This window comes from Salvelinus fontinalis, chromosome 6, assembly GCF_029448725.1.
Source record: "Salvelinus fontinalis isolate EN_2023a chromosome 6, ASM2944872v1, whole genome shotgun sequence".
In the NCBI taxonomy this organism is placed as follows: Eukaryota; Metazoa; Chordata; class Actinopteri; order Salmoniformes; family Salmonidae; genus Salvelinus; species Salvelinus fontinalis.
In genome coordinates this window covers 60,930,164-60,955,729 of record NC_074670.1, presented here as the reverse complement: position 1 = coordinate 60,955,729, position 25,566 = coordinate 60,930,164, and the positions used below count along the sequence as shown (strand labels likewise).

The 25,566-nt window shown below is 44.8% G+C and overlaps 1 protein-coding gene across 6 annotated transcripts in view; it reads left to right on the top strand.

Annotated features, from left to right (window-relative positions):
* Positions 1 to 1,573: 1,573 nt before the first annotated feature.
* The window catches only part of LOC129858244 (LIM domain-binding protein 2), a 125,660-nt gene continuing 101,667 nt past the window's right edge, over positions 1,574 to 25,566 (top strand). For all 6 annotated transcript variants that reach the window (XM_055927331.1, XM_055927330.1, XM_055927329.1 and 3 more), the window contains exon 1: positions 1,574 to 1,888. In XM_055927331.1, the coding sequence (XP_055783306.1) occupies positions 1,757 to 1,888 (132 nt within the window). In that variant the 5' untranslated portion in view covers positions 1,574 to 1,756. The remainder of the gene's footprint in view (positions 1,889 to 25,566) is intronic.

The window sequence follows — 25,566 nt, the reverse complement described above, 5'->3', positions numbered from 1 at the left end:
TGACCAACTAACACACATAACAAACTAACATAAATAGGTCAGGAACGTGACAGTTGTGCAGACCTCACTACCCTCTGGAGAGCCTTGTGAGGTTGTGGGTGGAGCAGTTGCCATACCAGGTGGTGATACAGCCCGACAGGATGCACTCGATTGTGCATCTGTAAAAGTTTGTGAGTGTTTTTGGTGACAAGCCGAATTTCTTCAGCCTCCTGAGGTTGAAGAGGCGCTGCTGCGCCTTCTTCACCACGTTGTCTGTGTGGGTGGACCATTTCAGTTTGTCCGTGATGTGTACGCCGAGGAACATAACACTTTCCACCTTCTCCACTACTGTCCCGTCGATGTGGATAGGGGGGTGCTCCCTCTGCTGTTTCCTGAAGTCCACGATCATCTCCTTTGATTTGTTGACACTGAGTGTGAGGTTATTTTCCTGATACCACACTCAGAGGGCTGTCACCTCCTCCATGTAGGCCGTCTCGTCATTGTTGGTAATCAAGCCTACCACTGTAGTATCGTCTGCAAACTTGATGATTGAGTTGGAGGCGTGCATGGCCACGCAGTGATGGGCGAACAGGGAGTACAGGAGAGGGCTGAGAACGCACCCTTGTGGGGCCCCAGTGTTGAGGATCAGCGGGGTGGAGATGTTGTTACCTACCCTCACCACCTGGGGGCGTCCCATCAGAAAGTCCAGGACCCAGTTACACAGGGCGGGGTCGAGACCCAGGGTACTATGTACCCTTTGGAGGGTACTATGGTGTTAAATGCTGAGCTGTAGTCGATGAACAGCATTCTTACATAGGTATTCCTCTTGTCCAGATGGGTTAGAGCAGTGTGCAGTGTGATTGCGATTGCGTCGTCTGTGGACCTATTGGGGCGGTAAGCAAATTGTAGTGGGTCTAGGGTGTCAGGTAGGGTGGAGGTGATATGGTCCTTGACTAGTCTCTCAAAGCACTTCATGATGACGGAAGTGAGTGCTACGGGGTGATAGTCATTTAGCTCAGTTACCTTCGCTTTCTTGGGAACAGGAATAATGGTGGCCCTTTTGAAGCATGTGGGAACAGCAGACTGGGATAAGGATTGAATGAATATGTCTGTAAACACACCAGCCAGCTGGTCTGCGCATGCTCTGAGGACGCGGCTGGGGATGCAGTCTGGGCCGGCAGCCTTGCTCAGTGTATAAAGTGAATTGGCAGTAGAGTTGTTTCCATGTTACTCTAAATAGAGTATATTACAGTTTGTAGAGTTAAATATAAACACTGAATAGAGTAGAAATAACTTTGAAAATTGAACTCTACAACAAGAGTAATTTTTACTATTTTTAGACTGGGACCAAATGTTATCTTTTGTAGAGTATAATTGTATTCAATCTGAGTAACATTTACTCAGATAAATTTACTGTGTGGTAACAAAAAAAAGTCCCCAAAGCAAAAACTGTCTGATCGGAACTGGGATCGACTCCAATACAAGGATAGAAGCAGGAAACGACCCTTAGACTGGAACCATGCAGCCCTCAAACCCGTCCAATGAACATGCGCTCCCCCTCCCTCTCCTACCCTGCCTTCCAGTCCCCCGTCCCTTCCTCCCCCTTCCCATCCTCACCTCCCCGCTATAGCAGCGAACTAGTCAGCCCAACGTGCAGAGTAGCTCAGCCTTGTATAGCGGCTGGTACCACAGCGCTTTCAAGAGCATCGCACTCCATGTGCGTTGCGTGGATGTTGAAATTGCGCTGTGCAGCTTGTAACCGCGGCAAGAACTCAACATGTCGAACCCTCCCAACGACCCGTTCTATTCCTCCCCATTCGGACCCTTCTACAGAAGGCACTCGCCCTACATGGTCCAACCCGAGTATAGGATCTACGAGATGAACAAACGACTACAATCTCGTACAGAGGTGAGTTAGTTCTGCTCAGTGTATGCTATGAACGGGGTTGTCCTGTTAATGAAAGGTGTTGGGATGTTTGTTTTGGGGGTAGACATTGAAGTGTTGCGGCACAGGTTCTCGTCGGCTCAGTAGTTTAACCTGGAAAGTGGTTATATTTGTAAATACAGATGTGTTAATGTTGCAGATGTGTCCAACCTTCCAAGTATGTCATAGCCATGTTAGGTGTAGTTTTTTATTATCCTAAATTACATGAAGGACAGATCATTTTACAAAACATTTTCATTTTCAAGGAGAACATTATTTTTTTTTTGGATAGGGCTATCATGAAAATGACTGAGCAAGGAAATATGTTCAGTTCAGTGAGTTTTGGTTTCATATTTCACTGATATTGGAAGATTCCTAAAAATGTTTAAACAGTAGGCTCGAACACAAACACTTACTAAATAGATCATTAGTAACAACAAAATGTATGTTTGTTATTTTAGTTGTCAGGTTGTCTTTATCAGTTGTCTTTATCAGTTCAGTTAAAGTTCAATTAGGAAAAATTCTATTTTTTCAAAACATGTAAGAATTATGTACTTGGCCATCAATCAGGTTTGTGCCACCTTGGATTTGGGTCACTTCAACTGAACCATCAAATATTGAACATGACAGATTGATGGTTAAAGACATTAATTTAGAAGTAGTTGTTTTGATACATTTGTTTAAAAAGTCATACATGGATATGTTTGCCAATTATAATGAACAATCACAGTAAAACCGTGCTGCTTTAGAATAGAATTGAAGCTGAACAGTCCCCATGTCTACTTGTTATGGGTATGGCTGTCATGGCTGGCATTGCTGCCCGTATGTTACCGTATGTTATGGTTCAAACTACTGGGTTACACTGAATTAGCATTATGCTAAATTATCATGAATAAGAAGTTCTGAGAAGACGTCAAGTTGCAAGGATTTGACAGTGGTTGGCTTTGAGTCTGTTTGGCCATTTGGGGAATTAAAGAGAGAACCAAGAATCTACTAACTTGTCTTCGTATTTTATACTTGAACACCAGTTACACAGTTCATTTTAGTATCACCATTGTTTTGTCCAACTGCATTTAACTCGACCACTGGGATTTTTAACCGGAACCACACTAAAGATTGTGATTGATAGATATTGGTTATGTCTGTAAGAATGGTGATAGAAATTGGTTATATCTGTACGAATGGTTGAACCACAGTAAAGATCGTGATAGGTATTGGTTAAATCTATAAGAATGGTGATAGATATTGGTTATATCTGTAAGAATAGTGATAGATATTGGTTGTTTTTGTAACAATCATGATAGATATTGGTTATATCTGTAAGAATGGTTGAAAGTAATGGAGCAAGTAATAATTGTGTAAGTACAACGTAAAACAATCAATTTGACTATTACAATTTAAATACATTTTACTCAATTCACTCAGTGAGTTCAATGGTTATGCTTTACAGTGTAGATGTAGACTTTCCTGTGTATAGGGGTGTTGCAACTTTAAGAAGACCAAGGCAATGTTGCAGAGATGCAATGGCACACCATTCATGAATTATTCAACAGGAGTGGTCCAAGCCCCGGTGGACTTCCACTCCTGTAGCCAACCTCAGATACCAAGCCTGCAACAACTCCCAGGAACATACTCTACACACCACCAATATATATATACATATACAACCATTATATTACTGTCATCATAGCCATCATTTCAGCCGTAAAGGTAGTAAATATAATTTTGTTTGCATTAATTTCCTTAATTTGTATGATGGATTTAATGGGGAAAATCTGGGTAATGACAAAGTGTTCTACATGCATGGAGATCAAAAATGGCCCAGATAATAATATTTTGGGGAACTTTGCATTTTGAATCTCTCAACCAACATTAAAAGAGGCAGAAACAATAGAGATTGTTTATGAAAACTTAAGGACTTTATTCGTGAGATTCATCTCAGTTGGGTGTTATTTTTTAGCCTTGATTGTCATGTTTTATAAAATGGGCCATTAAATGAAAATTGCTGAATAGGACTTGTGTTTGCGTCCCAAATTACACCCTACTCCCTTCATAGTAGTGCACCCTGAATATGTGTCTTAGACTTGTTCTTTAATATTTCATCCGACATCACATCCTGCCAGCTGTTGTGGAAGCATTTCCTGTCTAGCTGATGATGTCCTGGTTGATCATTTTTAAAAAACATCAAGAATTGGTCAATTGGATGGGTATAGGTTTTTTTGGTTGTTTTTTCACAACAGTTGTGTCATTTTCCTGTCAGAAATATTAGTGAGGATATGGCTGTTGAATCATGCCAACCACTATTCAGTAGAAGGACTATATGGCTTGTATAGGAACATGTCAGGTAGCCTACAATTAATCATCCTTTTTATCTACCATATTTTGTATTTAGAAAAGGTAAATAGATATACAGTGATGCCAACCATTCTGAATATGTTCTCTACCAGACAGAAACCATTATGATGGGTGTGCCATTAGATTTGTTGATTGGTCTGTATTGATGTTTGTTGTTGAGTTACCAACCCCAGACATATGTCTGCTGGGATTCAGTTTTTACATTAAGTTGTTGGCGGGCAACTAATATGAGTCACTAATGTCCATGCACTGCCCAGCTGATGAGAATCATTTGGCCCACAGAACAGCATATGCTGCAGCATTACTTTGAGTCTCGGCAGCAATTTTGAATCGTAGTGTCTTTGAACCTCAGTAGCATCTGTTTGACATTACGGAGCTGTTTTAGACAAGTAATAGTTGTGTTGTTTTTCCGGTAAACTATGCTTTTTGCTGGATGAAGATCTCATGTTACTTATGAATGCATACTTTAAGGTTGTTGATGCAGTAAACATTGCGGTATGCTATATGATGAAGTTTATATAAACTATTAATCACCTGAAGTGATATCAAATTAAGTTCAGTTTCTCAAGCATGTTGCTGAGAAGTCAGCCTATTCAAAATGAACCTGTTAGATGACAATCCTCAGTACATCTTATTGTACAACATTTACGACTCATACATTCAGCCCAACTGTTAAATGCTGTTCATCATCATCTTACATTCATAATCTCTGTTTTTCTTTGTCATCATGATTACCTTTGAATGAACAACTGTAGGTCACACTGTAAACTGTATTAGGAATCCACTATGATAGACGACTGGGCATTTACTAACGACTAAACCCCATCACTTGTTCTTCAACAGACGGCTTGCCATTGTCCTATTACCTTTCATTTTACACAGCAAACCTTTTCTGACCTACCAGAGGGGTTGGGCTAAATGCGGAAGACACATTTCAGTTGAATACATTCAGTATTCAACTGGCTAGGTATCCCCCTTTCACTTTCCCTTTCCCAATCAAAACAGCCTTTGATTGTTATGTGACCGTATACGTACGGAACGTATGGTTCGACCGCATTGATTATGGACCGTTGCTCAGGGGCCACTGGCCTCCGTATGAAGCCTCTCCGCACACTCACACACTGCCGTGATTTAGGGGTTGTGGGGGAATCTGACACTTAAGCGGATATGCAAATGAGGAGTCGGATTACCATTCAGAGGAGGGGTCTGCTCGACCTCAGCCGCTGTAAGCACATTAGCGTAGAAGTCATTAATATTCAGCGGGAGAGTGAGGGATGAAGCATAACGCTACGAGTGAGAAACTATAGGTGAGAGAGAAAGAGAGAGAGTGAGAGAGTGAGAGATAGGGAGAGAGGGAGAGAGAGAGAGAGAGAGAGAGAGAGAGAGAGAGAGAGAGAGAAGAAAACAAAAGCACTTTAGTGGTAGCCTCGTATGAACCATCCTGATCTCGAGAGCTTACATTCTGTGTGTAGCTTAACAGAATGTTTGTAGCAAAACAGAATGTAAGATCGCGAGATCAGGATGGTTCATACAAGGCTACGTGAATGGAGGATGCTAGAATAATATCGGCAGGCATGATCTGTCTACTGTGTTCAGTTGGGAATGCAGTTATGTGAATTTAAAAGATTCACCTGGATTTAGCCAGTGTGCCCAAAACTTAGCACTCCTGAGGTGGATTGAGTTAAATTGGGTTTAGTGAAATCAAATCATTTACTTTTCTGTTGACTTTTCTGTTGACTGACTGCCGGTTGACTGACTTTCTATTTGTTATGTAATCAGGTGGCCTGTTCCAAAATCAGCCACTAGTCCCTTGCCCCCTGTTCCCAATCCCTAGGCATTTGTGTAGATCTGAACGGATTGGCTACTGTATAAGCATTAAGGCAAAAAGTCACCCCTCCCAGTCTATCAGAATGGGGTTATTACCATATTGCTAATTCTTCTCAGATCTACATGATGTGCCCAGTGGTAGGGGATAGGGGTCCATGTGGAACTGAGCATTAGGTGATGGTTGTCAGTACATTGCTTAAGGCTACTGTACACTGCACTGTCCCCATCTGGGAAGGACATTCTACCTTTTCTCGGAGTTAGATCACTTCATCCTCAACCATGCAAGGGAATTCCCAGTATGTGGAAAACTTGCTCTGTTTACATGTGATTTGAGCAGCGCATAAAAAGGACACACAATTCAAACCTAGGTAAGTCCTTCAGTACCTACCTGGCCTGAAACGGCCAAATACCACCTTAAACTACCTTAAACTTTTTCAACCTGGGACCCAAGTTAGAAATTCTGTCTTTTCTGGGGACCCAATCTCATGACAACATGCCCCCTTTTGGGACCCTAAGTTTCAAAGTTAATTTCCTGTAATTCTAAACATTTTGCCAAGGGACGTAAAGAAAATGTTGCTGTTTTAAGGCGCGTTTTCTGCAATTCTACACATTATTCCATGAGGCGGGGAGAAAATTGTGCAATAAAAACAAAATTATAATGCAATTCTACTCATTTTGCCATGGGGCAGAGATTTCTTTGCTGTTTTACACCAAATGTCCTGCAATTCTAACCATTTTGAGATGACCTCTGCCATGCGAGGGGTTGGGTTAAATGCGGAAGACACATTTAAGTTGAAGGCATTCAGTTGTACAACTGACTAGGTATTCCCCTTTCCCTTTAATTTGATATCTGAGTGAGAGTGACTTAACAAAATTAATGGGGACCCCCTGGAGGTCAGGGCCTCTGGGCAAGTGCCCTGCATGCCCGGTTGGTATTCGGCCATGAGTACTTCAAGTTTAGATAGCTGGCTCGACTAACTTACAAATCTACAAAAATGGTAGCTAGCATGGCTAATTGAGTGACTGCTGGTGACTGACATAACAAAGTATATATACACTGCTCAAAAAAATAAAGGGAACACTTACACAACACAATGTAACTCCAAGTCAATCACACTTCTGTGAAATCAAACTGTCCACTTAGGAAGCAACACTGATTGACAATAAATTTCACATGCTGTTGTGCAAATGGAATAGACAAAAGGTGGAAATTATAGGCAATTAGCAAAACACCCCCAATAAAGGAGTGGTTCTGCAGGTGGTGACCACAGACCACTTCTCAGTTCCTATGCTTCCTGGATGATGTTTTGGTCACTTTTGAATGCTGGCGGTGCTTTCACTCTAGTGGTAGCATGAGACGGAGTCTATAACCCACACAAGTGGCTCAGGTAGTGCAGCTCATCCAGGATGGCACATCAATGCGAGCTGTGGCAAGAAGGTTTGCTGTGTCTGTCAGTGTAGTGTCCAGAGCATGGAGGCGCTACCAGGAGACAGGCCAGTACATCAGGAGACGTGGAGGAGGCCGTAGGAGGGCAACAACCCAGCAGAAGGACCGCTACCTCCGCCTTTGTGCAAGGAGGAGCACTGCCAGAGCCCTGCAAAATGACCTCCAGCAGGCCACAAATGTGCATGTGTCAGCATATGGTCTCACAAGGGGTCTGAGGATCTCATTTCACAGCATGTGAAATTTATTGTCAATCAGTATTGCTTCCAAAGTGGACAGTTTGATTTCACAGAAGTGTGATTGACTTGGAGTTACATTGTGTTGTTTAAATGTTCCCTTTATTTTTTTGAGCAGTGTATATATATACAGTACAGTACCAGTCAAAAGTTTGGACACACCTACTCATTCAAGGGTTTTTCTTATTTTTACTATTTTCTACAGTGTAGAAAAGTAGTGAAGACATCAAAGCTATGAAATAACACATATGGAATCATGTAGTAACAAAAGAAGTCAAATCAAAATATATTTTATGTTTGAGATTCTTCAAAGTAGCCACCCTAAGCTTTGCACACTCTTGGTATTCTCTGAACCAGCTTCACCTGGAATGCTTTTGAAGTCTTGAAGGAGTTCCCACATATGCTGAGCATTTGTTGGCTGCTTTTCCTTTACTCTGCGGTTCAACTCATCCCAAACCATCTCAATTGGGTTGAGGTCGGGTGATTGTGGAGGCCAGGTCATCTGATGCAGCACTCCATCACTCTCCTTCTTGGTCAAATAGCCCTTACACAGCCTGGATGTGTGTTGGGTCATTGTCCTGTTGAAAAACAAATGATAGTCCCACTAAGCGCATACCAGATGGGATGGTGTATTGCTGCAGAATGCTGTGGTAGCAACGCTGGTTAAGTGTGCCTTGAATTCTAAATAACTCACAGACAGTGTCACAAGCAAAGCACCCCCACACCATCACAACTCCTCTTTCATGCTTCACGGTGGGAACCACACATGCGGAGATCATCCATTCACCTACTCTGCGTCTCACAAAGTCACAGCGGTTGGAACCAAAAATCTCAGACCAAAGGACAAATTTCCTTCATGTCTTAAAGTAATAATGGACTATCGTTTCTCTTTGCTTTTTTGAGCAGTTCTTGCCATAATATGGATGTGGTCTTTTAACAAATAGGTATATCTTCTGTATACCAACCCTACCTTGTCACAACACAACTGATAGATCTGATGTCTTCATAGTTTTGATGTCTTCACTATTACTCTACAATGTAGAAAAAAGTTAAAATAAAGAAAATCCTTGAAAAAGTAGAAGTGTGTTCAAACTTTTGACTGATACTGTATTTATATACAAATTATATATTCAAATGTAATTAAAACAAAAAATCTGAAATATCTTATTTACGTAAGTATTCAAACCCTTGCTATGAGACTCAACATTGAGCTCAGGTGCATCCTGTTTCAACAACTTGATTGGAGTCCACCTGTGGTAAATTCAAATGATTGGACATGATTTGGAAAGGCATGCACCTGTCTATATAAGGTCCCACAGTTGACAGTGCATGTCAGAGCAAAAACCAAGCCATGAGGTCAAAGAAATTGTCCATGGAGCTCTGAGACAGGTTTGTGTTGAGTAACAGATCTGGGGAAGGGTACTAAAACATTTCTGCAGCACTGATGGTCCCCAAGAACACAGTGGCCTCCATCATTCTTAAATTGAAGAAATGTGGAACCAGCAAGACTCTTCCTAGAGCTGGCCGCCCGGCCAAACAGAGAAATCGGGGGAGAAGGGCCTTGGTCAGGGAGGAGACCAAGAACCCTATGGTCACTCAGACAGGGCTCCAGATTTCCGCTGTGGAGATGGGAGAAACTTCCAGAAGGACAATCATCTTTGCAGCACTCTACCAATCAGGCCTTTATGGTAGAGTGGCCAGACGGAAGCCACTCCTCAGTTAAAGGCACATGACAGCCCGCTTGAAGTTTGCCAAAAGGCACCTAAAAGACTCTCAGACCATGAGAAACAAGATTCTCTGGTCTGATGAAACCAAGATTGAACTCTTTGGCCTGAATGCCAAGAGTCACATCTGGAGGAAACCTTTCACTATCCCTACGGTGAAGCATGGTGGTGGCAGCATCATGCTGTGGGAATGTTTTTCAGCAACAGGGACTGGGTGTCACGACTTCCGCCGAAGTCGGTCCCTCTCCTTGTTCGGGGGGCGTTTGGCGGTCGACATCACCGGTCTTCTAGCCATCGCTGATCCACCATTGGTTTTGTCTTTGTTTTCTACACGCCTGATTTTCATTCCCCAATTACATGTTCATGTATTTAACCCTCTGTTTTCCCCCATGTTTTTGTGCGTGATTTTTTCTATGTTCATTTCGGTTCATGATGGCTGGTTTTTCGACAGGTGCTGTTTTCACACGTGCGTAATATTTTCTGTTTGTATTTGGTCAAGTGTATTTGTTACCTTGTGCCTTTATTTTTGAGTAAAGTACGTTGCTCACTCATTTTGCTCTCCTGCGCCTGACTTCATGCACCAGTTACACTCACCTTCTGACAGAATCATGCACCAGAAATATGGAGTCAGCAGGAGCAGACACCCCCGGATTAGGGGTCGAGGAGCGTGTCCAGCAGCATGCGGCCATGATACAACATCTTGGCATCGCCATGGATCGCGTCCTGCAGAATATGGATCACTGGGAGAGAAGAGGAGTTCCTCCAGCGCCTCCACCAGCACCACCAAGGGCATCACTACTCACCCCTCCTTCACCCGGTCCCAGTGGGATTCAGCTCGATCTTCCGAGGGAGTATGATGGGACGGCTGCGAGATGTCAGGGATTCCTACTCCAGCTGGAGCTCTACCTAGCAACCGTCCACCCGGCTCCTTCGGGCCGTGAGAGTGTGTCCGCCCTCGTCTCCTGTCTCTCAAGGAAAGCCCTGGAGTGGGCCAACGCCGTTTGGGAGGAAGCAGAAGCGGTGTTGGACCAATTCGAGGAACTGTTTCCGGGCAGTTTTTGACCATGTCTCGTCCAACTTAGGCAGGGGACGAGGAGCACACAGGAGTTCTCTCTGGACTTTCGGAACCTGGCCATCAGCGAGGGATGGAACGACAGGGCCCTGAGCAATCACTACCGTTGTAGTTTGAGCGAGGACGTCCGTCGGAAGTTGGCCTGCAGGGACACCACTCTCACCTTTGACCAGCTGGTGGACATGTCCATCCGGTTGGATAACCTGCTGGCTACCCGTGGACGTCCAGATCGGGGTCTGTCGATTTCATCCCCCAGCACCACAGCTCCTATGCCCATGGAGCTAGGAGGTGCTGCACGTAGGGTGACCGGAGGAGGGGCCGGTCCATGCACCATCTGTAGCCGCAGAGGGCACACTGCCGGTCGGTGCTGGAGAGGTTCCTCTGTGAGTCGGCACCAGGCTCACCCAGCGCCCCCTCCCCACACGTGTTTGTGTATATTCATTTTCCTTAGTTTTCCCCTCATTCCCAGCATAAGGCGCTTGTAAATTCAGGCGCAGCTGGGAACTTTATTGACAGATCATTTGACCATAGTTTAGGGATATCCAGTGGATATGCCCTTCCCAGTTCACGCCCTAGATAGTCGACCATTGGGGTCAGGGCTAATTAGGGAGGCCACCGCTCCACTGGGCATGGTGAAGCAGGAGGATCACAGGTAGAAAATCATTTTTTCCCTTATTGATTCTCCTGCGTTTCCCATGGTGCTGGGCATACCCTGGTTGGCCTGTCATGACCCCACTATTCGTGGCAACAGAGGGCTCTCACGGGGTGGTCACGAGAGTGCTCGGGGAGGTGTTTAGGGTTTTTTGTTGGTGCGACTACGGTGGAAAGTCCATACCAGGTCTCCACCGTGCGCATCCCCTCTGAAAATGCCTATTTTGCGCTCGCCTTCTGTAAAAAGAAGGTGACTCAATTACCACCCCATCGACGCGGGGATTGTGCGATAAATCTCCTGGTAGACGCAGCACTTCCCAGAGGTCACGTGTATCCCCTGTCACAGGAGGAGATGGCGGCATTCGGCCCTCCACTTCACCTGCCTCCCCGAGTTTATTTTTTGTGAAGAAGAAGGATGGAGGTCTGCGCCCGTGTATTGACTATCGAGGTATCAACCAGATCACTGATAGGTACAGTTACCCGCTACCTCTCATAGACGATTGAGTCAATGCACGGGGCGCGCTTCTTCACCAAATTGGATCTTAGGAGCGCTTACAACCTGGTGCTTATCCGGGGGGGAGACGAGTGGAAGACAGCTTTTAGTACCACCTCAGGGCACTATGAGTACCTCGTCATGCCGTACGGTTTGATGAATGCTCCATCAGTCATCCAGGCCTTTGAAGACGAGATTTTCAGGGACCTGCACGGGCAGGGTGTAGTGGTGTATATTGATGACATCTTGATATACTCCGCTACATGCGCCGAACATGTGTCCCTGGTGCGCAGGGTGCTTGGTCGGCTGTTGGAGCATGACCTGTACGTCAACGCTGAGAAATGTCTGTTTTTCCAACAGTCCGTCTCCTTCCTAGGGTACCGCATTTCCACTTCAGGGGTGGAGATGGATAGTGACCGCATTTCAGCCGTGCGTAATTGGCCGACTCCCACCACGGTAAATAAAGTGCATCGGTTTCTAGGGTTTGCCAACTACTACCGGAGGTTTATCCGGGGCTTTGGTCAGGTAGCGGTTCCCATTGCCTCACTGCTGAAGGGGGGACCGGTGCGTTTGCAGTGGTCATCTGAGGCGGACAGGGATTTTGGTCAGCTGAGGGCTCTGTTTACCTCGGCTCCCGTGCTGGCTCATCCGGATCCCTCTTTGGCGTTCATAGTAGAGGTGGACACGTCCGAGGCTGAGATAGGAGCCGTGCTCTCTCAGCGCTCGGGTACGCCACCAAAGCTCTTTCCCTGTGCCTTCTTTTCGAAGAAGCTCAGCCCGGCGGATCGAAACTATGATGTGGGGGACCGGGAGTTGTTGGCTGTCGTCAAGGCCTTGAAGGCATGGAGACATTAGCTTGAGGGGGCTAGACACTCTTTTCTCATCTGGACTGACCACCGCAATCTGGAGTACATCCGGGCGGCGAGGAGACTGAATCTTCGCCAGGCAAGGTGGGCCATGTTTTTTACCCGTTTTGTTTTCACCCTATCCTACAGACCAGGTTCCCAGAACGCGAAGGCAGACACACTGTCCCGGATGTATGAAACGGAGGAGCGGGCCATGGATCACACTCCCATACTCCCGGCCTCTTGGCTGGTGGCACCGGTAGTGTGGCAGCTGTACGCAGACATCGAGCGGACGTTACGTACAGAGCCCACTCCCCCCCCAATGTCCAGCTGGGCGTCTGTACGTTCCGTCTGCTGTCCACAACCGTTTGATCTATTGGGCCCACACGTCACCCTCCTCTGGTCATCCGGGCATCGGTCGGACAGTGCGCTGTCTTAGTGGGAAGTACTGGTGGTCCACTTTAGCTAAGGACGTGAGGGTTTATGTCTCCTCCTGCTCGGTGTGCACCCAGTGCAAGGCCCCTAGGCACTTGCCCAGAGGGAAGTTACAACCCTTACCCGTTCCACAACGGCCGTGTTCGCACCTGTCGGTGGATTTCCTAACGGATCTTCCTCCATCACAGGGTAACACCACAATCCTGGTCATTGTGGATCGGTTTTCTAAGTCCTGTCGTCTCCTCCCTTTGCCCGGTCTCCCTACGGCCCTACAGACTGCGGAGGCCCTGTTTACGCACGTCTTCCGGCACTACGGGGTGCCTGAGGACATAGTATCTGATCGAGGTCCCCAGTTCACGTCAAGGGTCTGGAGGGCGTTCATGGAACGTCTGGGGGTCTTGGTCAGCCTTACCTCGGGTTTTCACCCCGAGAGTAACGGGCAGGTGGAGAGAGTGAACCAGGATGTGGGTACGTGTCTGTGGTCCTATTGCCATGACCCCAAGCATACTTCCAAAGTTGTGGCAAAATGTCTTAAGGACAACAAAGTCAGGGTATTGGAGTGGCCATCACAAAGCCCTGACCTCAATCCAATAGAAAGCTTGTGGGCAGAACTGTAAAAGCATGTTTGAGCAAGGAGGCCTACAAACCTGACTCAGTTACACCAGCTCTGTCAGGAGGAATGGGCCAAAATTCACCCCTTATTGTGGGAACCTTGTGGAAGGCTACCCAAAACATTTGACCCAAGTTAAACAATTTAAAGGCAATGCTACCAAATACTAGTTGAGTGTATGTAAACTTCTGACCCACTGGGAATGTGATGAAAGAAATTATAGCTGAGATAAATCATTCTCTACTATTATTCTGACATTTAACATTCTTAAAATGAAGTGGTGATCCTAAATGACCTAAGACTGCAATTTTTTACTCGGATTAAATGTCAGGATGTCACGCCCTGACCTTAGAGAGGTCAGCATGTCTCCCCAGCCTGGTGAGCCCTGTGGCAGCTCCACGTACCAGACTGCCCATACGTCTCCTCACTCCAGTGATGATCCATGGCAAGAAGCCTCCAGTGATGATCCATGACATGAAGCCTCCAGTGATGATCAATGGCACGAAGCCTCCAGTGATGATCCATGGCAAGAAGCCTCCAGTGATGATCCATGGCAAGAAGCCTCCAGTGATGATCCATGGCACGAAGCCTCCAGTGGATCCATGTCACAAAGCCTCCAGTGATGATCCATGGCAAGAAGCCTCCAGTGATGATCCATGGCAAGAAGCCTCCAGTGGTGATCCATAGCACGAAGCCTCCAGTGATGATCCATGGCAAGAAGCCTCCAGTGATGATCCATGGCACGAAGCCTCCAGTGAGGAGTCACGGCACGAAGCCTCCCACAACGGCCTACAGTCCGGAGCCTCCAGCGACGGTCTACAGTCCGGAGCCCGCAACGAAGGTCCCCAGTCCGGGGCCCGCAACAAGGATCCCTAGTCCGGGGCCCGCAACGAGGCTCCCCAGTCCGGGGTCGGCGACGAGGGTCCACGCACCAGTGGTGCCACCAAAGTGGGGTGAGCCAGTGGTGGAGCGGGGTCTGCGTCCCGCACCTGAGCCGCCACCGCGGATAGATGCCCACCCAGACCCTCCCCAATAGGTTCAGGTTTTGCGGCCGGAGTCCGCACTTTTGGGGGGGGGGGGGGGGTACTGTCACGCCCTGACCTTAGAGAGCCTTTTTATGTCTCTATTTGGTTTGGTCAGGGTGTGATTTGGGGTGGGCATGCTATGTTTTGTTTTTCTATGATTTTCTATTTCTATGTTTTGGCCGGGTATGGTTCTCAATCAGGGACAGCTTTCTATCGTTGTCTCTGATTCTTCATTCGACGGCCGTGACACAGGAATTGTGAAAACTGAGTTTAAATGTATTTGGCTAAGGTGTATGTAATCTTCCGACTTCAACTGTAAATGTGATATTTCAGTTTTTATTTTTTATTTATTTGGGGTATTGTGTGTAGATTGATGAGGGGAAAAAACGATTTAATACATTTTAGAATATGGCTGTAATGTAACAAAATGTGGAAAAAGTTAAGGGGTTCTGAATACTTTCCAAATGCACTGTATATAATGAACTCAGCAAAAAAAGAAACATCCCATTTTCAGGACCCTGTCTTTCAAAGATAGTTCGTAAAAATCTAAATAACTCCCATGCTTGTTCAATGAACCATAAACAAATAATGAACATGCACCTGTGGAACAGTCATTAAGACACTAACAGCTTACAGACGGTAGGCAATTAAGGTCACAGTTCTGAAAACTTAGGACACTAAAGAGGCCTTTCTACTGACTCTGAAAAACACCAAAAGAAAGATTCCCAGGGTCCCTGCTCATCTGTGTGAACGTGCCTTAGGCATTCTGCAAGGAGGCATGAGGACTGCAGATGTGGCCAGGGCAATAAATTGCAATGTCCGTACTGTGAGACGCCTAAGACAGCGCTACAGGGAGACAGGACGGACAGCTGATCGTCCTCGCAGTGGCAGACCACGTGTAACAAGACATGCACAGGATCGGTACATCCGAACATCACACCTGCGGGACAGGTACAGGATGGCATCAACAACTGCCTAAGTTACACCAGGAATGCACAATCCCTCCATAAGTGCTCAGACTGTCCGCAGTAGGCTGAGAGAGGCTGGACTGAGGGCTTGTAGGCCTGTTGTAAGGCAGGTCCTCACCAGACATCACCGACAACAACGTTGCCTATGGGCACAAACCCACCGTCTCTGGACCAGACAGGACTGTCAAGAAGTGCTCTTTACTGACGAGTCGAAGTAATGAGCGTAACACCGAGTCCTGTACTCTGGAGCAGGATTGATTTGAAGGTGGAGGGTCCGTCATGTCCTGGGGCGGTGTGTCACAGCATCATCAGATTGAGCTTGTTGTCATTGCAGGCAATCTCAATGCTGTGCGTTACAGGGTAGACATCCTCCTCCCTCATGTGGCACCCTTCCTGCAGGCTCATCCTGATATGACCCTCCAGCATGACAATGGCACCAGCCATACTGCTCGTTCTGTGCATGATTTCCTGCAAGACAGGAATGTCGGTGTTCTGCCATGGCCAGCGAAGAGCCCGGATCTCAATCCCATTGAGCACGTCTGGGACCTGTTGGATCAGAGAGTGAGGGCTAGGGCCTTTCCCCCCAGACATGTCCAGGAACTTGCAGGTGCCTTGGTGGAAGAGTGGGGTACCATCTCACAGCAAGAACTGGCAAATCTGGTGCAGTCCATGAGGAGGAGATGCACTGCAGTATTTAATGCAGCTGGTGGCCACACCAGATACTGACTGTTACTTTTGATTTTGACCGCCCCTTTCTTCAGGGACACATTTTTCAATTTCTGTTAGTCACATGTCTGTGGAACTTGTATATGTCTCAATTGTTGAATCTTATGTTCATACAAATATTTACACATGTTAAGTTTGCTGAAAATAAACGCCGTTGACAGTGAGAGGAAGTTTCTTTTTATATATTTTTTTCTCTGACATGTTTCGACCCACCATTAACATGTCTGCGACCCACTTTGGATTGCGACTGATACTTTAAGAAAGGTTTTTGAGAAAGGTCAATCGTTTTTGACCCCAAGACTGATGCTAATCCATGATCCCATATAATAGTTACATGTCTAACTCCAAAAGACAAGGTTTTGCCCAAACAATGTGTTGGGCCGACTAGCAGGAAGCTTGGACAATGGTCCCACCTTTTTCCTGTCACTTTCCTACAGTTCCCATAGTCCCAACCAGGGTATAGATAAGACACAGGGACCTATTCCATTCACTTCCTGTTCCATTTTTTTCAGTTTGATAAATGTCTTTACTTCATGGTCATAGTGATGAATGTGGATGTGGATGATGTATTGTATTGTATTGTATAGCCCACGAACATGGCTGTCCCTAATTGATTCCTTCTATGCAATTTATCTTGTTAGTTCATTATGAATAGCATACAATTGTATAAGGCAAATTATTCTCTCTGACATATTAGAGAATAGGTGATGACCGTTATGTAGAACGGCCATATACAGGCGAGGTAATTGTCAATATGTCAGAAGACCACACTGCTGACTATTCCCACCAGAAACATAGGAAAAACATATGAAGACAGCTTACAGCTGGAGTTAAATGTATTGGCATAATCACTAGGCTCTTCTTCACTGACTCAAAACAATGTACACTGATTTCAGGAGATCAGCTGATGAACTAAACACTATACCAATGTTACCACAATACTCACAAAGCCATATGAGTAAAAGTGCCGTTGAGTTTGATGAGGCAACCAGCTGCGTGTTTATTGGTCCAATTAGTGCATGCTGATGTGTTGTCTAGGACCCACTGATGCATTGTGGGTAGTGGCCATCTGAAAGCACAGTGGCTTTTCAAGGACACAGCATTTTTCTAGAATTTGCATAATGTAAGGATGGTATCCCTAAAGCACCCACAATTGCTGTTTATTACTACTTTGTACCACGGTAAACAACTTTATAAACAGATATCAGCATTGCTAACTGTACAGGCATACGGAATTAAAGTACATTATAATGCACCATTCGTAGTATAGTTTGGATAACGAAAGTACCTTTTCACGTTTTTTACTGTATACACTTTAGAAATGTACACAACCTTGAAAATGTCTCTATGCATCACCACCATGTTTTTCACACATTTAAAGGGAAATTCCGCCCCTTTTCAACCTCCTTCATTATCTCCAGCACCAAATCAGTGTTTGGTGCTGTGTGATCAGTGTTCACGACTATATGTGAAAACAGCGTGTTTCTATGATCTGTGGTTAAAAAGATGAGAAGAAAGGTCCTAAAAATACTTCTCTGTGACGTCACAGGGTAGGATTTAAAGTAAGAAAAACAGTGATTTTCAAAACCTGCAACGATTTTCTAGCCAGAGGGAGGTTATTTTCTTACCCCCCATGTCACTGCAAATCTCATAGTATTTGAAAACTACCGTTTTTTAAATATCTTAACTTTTTATGATGTCATCTGGTAGAACTTTATATTTTTTTCTACAAAACATAGAAATGCACTGTTTTCACATATTTAGACACAGGGCTGGAGATAATGAAAATGAAGTTGACAAGTGGTGGATTTGCACTTTAAGCCATTATGCTTCGTATCCCCAGGGCCTTCTGAAGTATAATTCTCATAGAGAAACAGGCAGGGTCTGATCCATTCATTATTTGAATGGGATTGCAGAGGTTAATTATCCAAGGTTAGACCCCAGACACAACCACTCACTATGGTGGCCACTCTCTCATACAACAGAAAAAGGAGAAAATACCCTTTAACTAAAGCATGCTGGGAATATTATTGTTTCAGATTGAAATGTACTGACATTGTGCTTCACTTCATGGAGAGTTTGCCAAAAGCAATTAGAGTATGTGTGTGTGTGTGTGTGTGTGTGTGTGTGTGTGTGTGTGTGTGTGTGTGTGTGTGTGTGTGTGTGTGTGTGTGTGTGTGTGTGTGTGTGTGTGTGTGTGTGTGTGTGTGTGTGTGTGTGTGTGTGTGTGTGTGTGTGTGTGTGTGTCATCCATTTATAAGTGTGTGTTAATAAAAGCCCCAGGTCTGTTGTTATTTAGTGACAATCCCCACAATGGTGTCCCACTAATCCTTTAGCTAGCCCATATATCTATCCTCACTATGGTGTCCCACTAATCCTTTAGCTAGCCCATATATCTATCCTCACTATGGTGTCCCACTAATCCTTTAGCTAGCTCATAGTTCTATCCTCACTATGGTGTCCCACTAATCCTTTAGCTAGCCCATAGATCTATCCCCACTATGGTGTCCCACTAATCCTTTAGCTAGCCCATATATCTAGCATCACTAGATGTCTTGCTCCCAGACAAACTAAACAACTTCTTTGCTCGCTTTGAGGACAATACAGTGCCACCGACACAGCCCGCTACCAAAACCTGCGGGCTCTCCTTTACCGCAGCCAACATGAGTAAAACGTTTAAACGTGTTAACCCTCGCAAGGCTGCCGACCCAGACGGCATCCCTAGCCGCGTCCTCAGAGCATGCGCAAACCAGCTGGCTGGTGTGTTTACGGAGATATTCAATCAATTAATTATCCAAGGTTAGACCCCAGACACAACCACTCACTATGGTGGCCACTCTCTCATACAACAGAAAAAGGAGAAAATACCCTTTAACTAAAGCATGCTGGGAATATTATTGTTTCAGATTGAAATGTACTGACATTGTGCTTCACTTCATGGAGTGTTTGCCAAAAGCAATAAGAGTATGTGTGTGTGTGTGTGTGTGTGTGTGTGTGTGTGTGTGTGTGTGTGTGTGTGTGTGTGTGTGTGTGTGTGTGTGTGTGTGTGTGTGTGTGTGTGTGTGTGTGTGTGTGTGTGTGTGTGTCATCCATTTATAAGTGTGTGTTAATAAAAGCCCCAGGTCTGTTGTTATTTAGTGACAATCCTCACAATGGTGTCCCACTAATCCTTTAGCTAGCCCATATATCTATCCTCACTATGGTGTCCCACTAATCCTTTACCTAGCCCATATATCTATCCTCACTATGGTGTCCCAGTAATCCTTTAGCTAGCCCATATATCTATCCTCACTATGGTGTCCCACTAATCCTTTAGCTAGCTCATAGTTCTATCCTCACTATGGTGTCCCACTAATCCTTTAGCTAGCCCATAGATCTATCCCCACTATGGTGTCCCACTAATCCTTTAGCTAGCCCATATATCTAGCATCACTAGATGTCTTGCTCCCAGACAAACTAAACAACTTCTTTGCTCGCTTCGAAGACAATACAGTGCCACCGACACAGCCCGCTACCAAAACCTGCGAGCTCTCCTTTACCGCAGCCAACATGAGTAAAACATTTAAACGTGTTAACCCTCGCAAGGATGCCGGCCCAGACGGCATCCCTAGCCGCGTCCTCAGAGCATGCGCAAAACAGCTGGCTGGTGTTTACGGAGATATTCAATCAATCCCTATCCCAGTCTGCTGTTCCCACATGCTTTAAGAGGGCCACCATTGTTCCTGTTCAAGAAGAAAGCCAAGGTAACTGAGCTAAACGACTATCGCCCAAACTGAAATGGTCCACCCACACAGACAACGTGGTAAAAAAGGCGCAGCAGCGCCTCTTAAACCTCAGGAGGCTGAAGAAATTTGGCTTGTCACCAAAAACACTCACAAACTTTTACAGATGCACAATCGAGAGCATCCTGTCGGCCTGTATCACCGCCTGGTACGGCAACTGCTCCGCCCACAACCGTAAGGCTCTCCAGAGGGTAGTGAGGTCTGCACAACGTATCACCGGGGGCAAACTATCTGCCCTCCAGGACACCTACACCACCCGATGTCACAGGAAGGCCAAAAAGATCATCAAGGACAACAACCACCCGAGTCACTGCCTGTTCACCCCACTATCATCCAGAAGGCAAGGTCAGTACAGGTGCATCAAAGCTGGGACCGAGAGACTGAACAACTGTTTATATCTCAAGGCCATCAGACTGTTAAACAGCCATCACTAACATTGAGTGGCTGCTGCCAACATACTGACTCATCTCTAGCCACTTTAATAATTAAAAATGTATGTAATACATGTATCACTAGTCACATTATACAATACCACTTTATATAATGTTTACATACCCTACATTACTCATCTCATATGTATATACTGTACTCTATACCATCTACGGCATCTTGCCTATGTCGTTCGGCCATCGCTCGTCCATATATTTATATGTACATATTCTTTTTCATTCCTTTACACTTGTGTGTAAAAGGCAGATGTTGTGAAATTGTTAGATTACATGTAAGATATTACTGCATGGTCGGAACTAGAAGCACAAGCATTTCGCTACATTCGCATTAACATCTGCTAACCATGTGTATTTGACCAATAAAAATGTATTTGATTTGATTTGACGAAAGTGTCCAACTAATCCTTTAGCAACCCCTAGATTCTATCCTCACTATGGTATCCCACTAATGCTTTAGCTAGCCCATAGATCTATACTCTCTATCCTTTAGCTAGCCCATAGATCTATCCTCACTATGGTGTCCCACTAATCCTTTAGCTAGCCCATAGATCTATCCTCACAATGGTATCCCACTAATCCTTTAGCTTGCCCATAGATCTATACTCTCTATCCTTTAGCTAGCCCATAGATCTATCCTCACTATGGTGTCCCACTAATCCTTTAGCTAGCCCATAGATCTGTCCTCACAATGGTATCCCACTAATCATTTAGCTAGCCCATAGATCTATCCTCACTATAGTGTGCAACTAATCCTATAGCTTGCCCATAGATCTATCATCACTATCCTTTAGCTAGCCCATAGATCTATCCACACTATGGTGTCCAGATCTATTCTCACTATCCTTTTGCTGGCCTATAGATCTATCCTCACAATGGTATCCCACAAATTCTTTAGCTTGCCCATAGATCTATACTCTCTATCCTTTAGCTAGCCCATAGATCTATCCTCACTATGGTGTCCCACTAATCCTTTAGCTAGCCCATAGATCTATCCTCACAATGGTATCCCACTAATCATTTAGCTAGCCCATAGATCTATCCTCACTATAGTGTGCAACTAATCCTATAGCTTGCCCATAGATCTATCATCACTATCCTTTAGCTAGCCCATAGATCTATCCACACTATGGTGTCCAGATCTATTCTCACTATCCTTTTGCTGGCCTATAGATCTATCCTCACAATGGTATCCCACAAATCCTTTAGCTTGCCCATAGATCTATACTCTCTATCCTTTAGCTAGCCCATAGATCTATCCTCACTATGGTGTCCCACTAATCCTTTAGCTAGCCCATAGATCTATCCTCACAATGGTATCCCACTAATCATTTAGCTAGCCCATAGATCTATCCTCACTATAGTGTGCAACTAATCCTTTAGCTTGCCCATAGATCTATCATCACTATCCTTTAGCTAGCCCATAGATCTATCCTCACTATGGTGTCCAGATCTATTCTCACTATCCTTTTGCTGGCCCATAGATCTATCCTCACTATGGTGTCCCACTAATCCTTTAGCTTGCCCATAGATCTATCATCACTATAGTGTGCAACTAATCCTTTAGCTTGCCCACAGATCTATCATCACTATAGTGTGCAACTAATCCTTTAGCTAGCCCATAGCTGTATCCTCACGCTGGTGTCCCACTGATCCTTTCGCTTGTCCATAGATCTATCCTCACTATGGTGTCCCACTTATCCTTTAGCTAGCCCAAAGATCTATAATCACGACAGCATCCAACAAATCCTTTAGCTTGCCCATAGATCTATCCACGCTTTGGTGTCCCTCTAATCCTTTAGCTAGCCCATAGATCTATCCTCACAATGGTGTCCCTCTCATTCTTTAGCTAGCCCTTAGATCTATCATCACTATGGTGTCCCACTAATCCTTTGGCTAGCCCATAGATCTATCCTCACTCTGGTGTCCCACTAGTCGTATAGCTAGCCCATAGATCTATCCTCGCAATGGTATCCCACTAATCCTTTAGCTAGCCCATAGATATATCCTCACTATCCTTTAGCTAGCCCATAGATCTAATCTTACTCTTCTTTAGCTAGCTCATAGTTCTATCCTCACTATGGTGTCCCACTATTCCTTTAGCTAGCCCATAGATCTAATCTCACTATTCTTTAGCTAGCTCATAGTTCTATCCTCACTATGGTGTCCCACTGATCCTTTCGCTTGTCCAAAGATCTATTCCCACTATAGTGTCCCAATAGTCCTTTTGCTAGCCCATAGATCTATCCTCACTATGGTATCCCACTAATCCTTTATCTAGCCCGTTTATATATCCTCGCAATCCTTTAGCTAGCCCATAGATATAATCTCACTATCCTTAAGCTAGCTCATAGATCTATCCTCACTATGGCGTCCCACTAATCCTTTAGCTAGCCCATAGATCTTTCCTCACTATGGTGTCCTACTAATCCTTAAGCTAGCCCATATATCTATCCTCACTATGGTGTCTCACTAATCCTTTGGCTAGCTCAAAGATCTATCCTCACTATGGTGTCCCACTAATCCTTAATCTAGCCCAAATATCTATCCTCACTTTGGTATCCCACTAATCCTTTATCTAGTCCATAGATCTATCCTCACTATGGTGTCCCACTGATCCTTTAACTAGCCCAAAGATCTATCCTCACTATGGTGTCCCACTAATCCTTTAGCTAGCCCAAAGATCTACCCTCACTATGGTGTCCCACTAATCCTTTAGCTAGCCCACAGATCTATCCTCACTATGGTGTCCCACTAATCCTTTAGCTAGCCCAAAGATCTATGCTCAATATGGTGTCCCACTAATCCTAAAAATAGTCAAAATATCTATCCTCACTATGATGTCCCACTAATCCTTTACCTAGCCCATAGATCTATCCTCACTTTTGTATCGCACTAATCCTTTATCTAGCCCATAGATCTGTCCTCACTATGATGTCCCACCAATCCTTTAGCTAGCTCATATATCTATCCTCACTATGGTGTCCCACTAATCCTTCAGCTGGCCCATATATCTATCATCGCTATGGTCTCCCACTAATCCTTTAGCTAGCCCATAGATCTATCCTCACTATGATGTCCCACTAATCCTTTAGCTAGCCTATATATGTATCCTCACTATGGTCTCCCACTAATCCTTCAGCTGGCCCATATATCTATCCTCGCTATGGTCTCCCACTAATCCTTTAGCTAGCCCATAGATCTATCCTCACTATCCTTTTGCCAGCCCATAGATCTATCATCACTATAGTGTCCCACTAATCATTTAGCTAGCCCATAGATCTATCCTCACTATGGTGTCCTGCTAATCCTCTAGCTAGCCCATAGATCTATCCTCACTATGGTGTCCTGCTAATCCTCTAGCTAGCCGATAGATATATCCTCACTATGGTGTCCTGCTAATCCTCTAGCTAGCCCATAGATCTATCCTCACTATGGTGTCCTGCTAATCCTCTAGCTAGCCGATAGATCTATCCTCACTATGGTGTCCTGCTAATCCTCTAGCTAGCCCATAGATCTATCCTCACTATGGTGTCCTGCTAATCCTCTAGCTAGCCGATAGATCTATCCTCACTATGGTGTCCTGCTAATCCTCTAGCTAGCCGATAGATCTATCCTCACTATGGTGTCCTGCTAATCCTCTAGCTAGCCCATAGATCTATCCTCACTATGGTGTCCCACTAATCCTTTATCTAACCCATAGATCTATCCTCACTATTGTGTCCCACTTATCCTTTATCTAGCCCATAGATCTATCCTCGGTATGGTGTCCCACTAATCTTTTAGCTAGCCCATTGATCTATCATCACTCTAGTGTCCAACTAATACTTTATCTAGCCCAAATATCTATTCTTACTAATGCTTTAGCTAGCCCATATCCGCTCACCAACCATTTCTAAACTCATCAACCAAGAATTCACTAAATGGGACAAACACCAAATTGAGATTCTGCATGCAGAATTCTGCAAAAATGTCCTCCTTGATCAACGTAAAACATCAAATAATGCATGCAGAGCAAAATTCGGCTGAACCCGCTAATTATCAAAATCCAGAAAGGAGACGTTCAATTCTGCAACCACCTAAAAGGAAGCGATTCCCAAACCTTCCATAAGAAAGCCATCACCTACAGAGAGATGAACCTAGAGAAGAGTCCCCTAAGCAAGCTGGTCCTGTGGCTCTGTTCACAAACACAAACAGACCCCACAAAGCCCCAGGACAGCAACACAATTAGACCCATCCAAATCATGAGAAAACAAAAGGATGGTTCCTTGACACATGGGAAAGATTTAACAAAGAAGCTGAGCAAACTAGAATGCTATTTGGCCCTAAACAGAGAGTACACAGTGGCAGAATACCTGACCACTGTGACTGATTCAAACTTAAGGAATGCTTTGACTATGTATCGACTCAGTGAGCATAGCCAGCAAGATTTGTGACCTGTTGCCATACGAAAAGAGCAACCAGTGAAGAACAAACACCATTGTAAATACAACCCATATTTATGTTTATTTATTTTCCCTTTTGTACTCTTTGCACATCGTTACAATACTGTATATAGACATTATTATTTTGGAACTTCTGTGAGTGTAATGTTTACTGTTAAGTTTGATTGTTTATTTCGCTTTTGTTTTTTATCTACTTCACTTGCTTTGGCAATGTTAACATATGATGGGGAGAGTGTGAATGAGAGAAAAAGAGAGAGAGTGTGTGAGAGAAAGAGAGAGGGGGGGAGATAGTGCCTTGTTGACCCTGGTTCTACTCTCACTCCCTGAAGGCCCCTCACAGTACAGGATTATCTGCTGAGGTCATTCAGCCTGCTGAGTGCGACTAATCAGAATCGGTCTCACACACACGCGTGCAAGTACTCACACACACCAAAAAGAAATGCACAAAGCTTTAGACAGCCATGCAATTTCTCTCTCGCTCGCTCTCTCTTTCTCTCTCAATTCAATTCAATTCAACTCAACTCAATTGAAGGGCTTTATTGGCCTGGTGCCTACCTGCCACTAGGCAGGTAGGCTAGT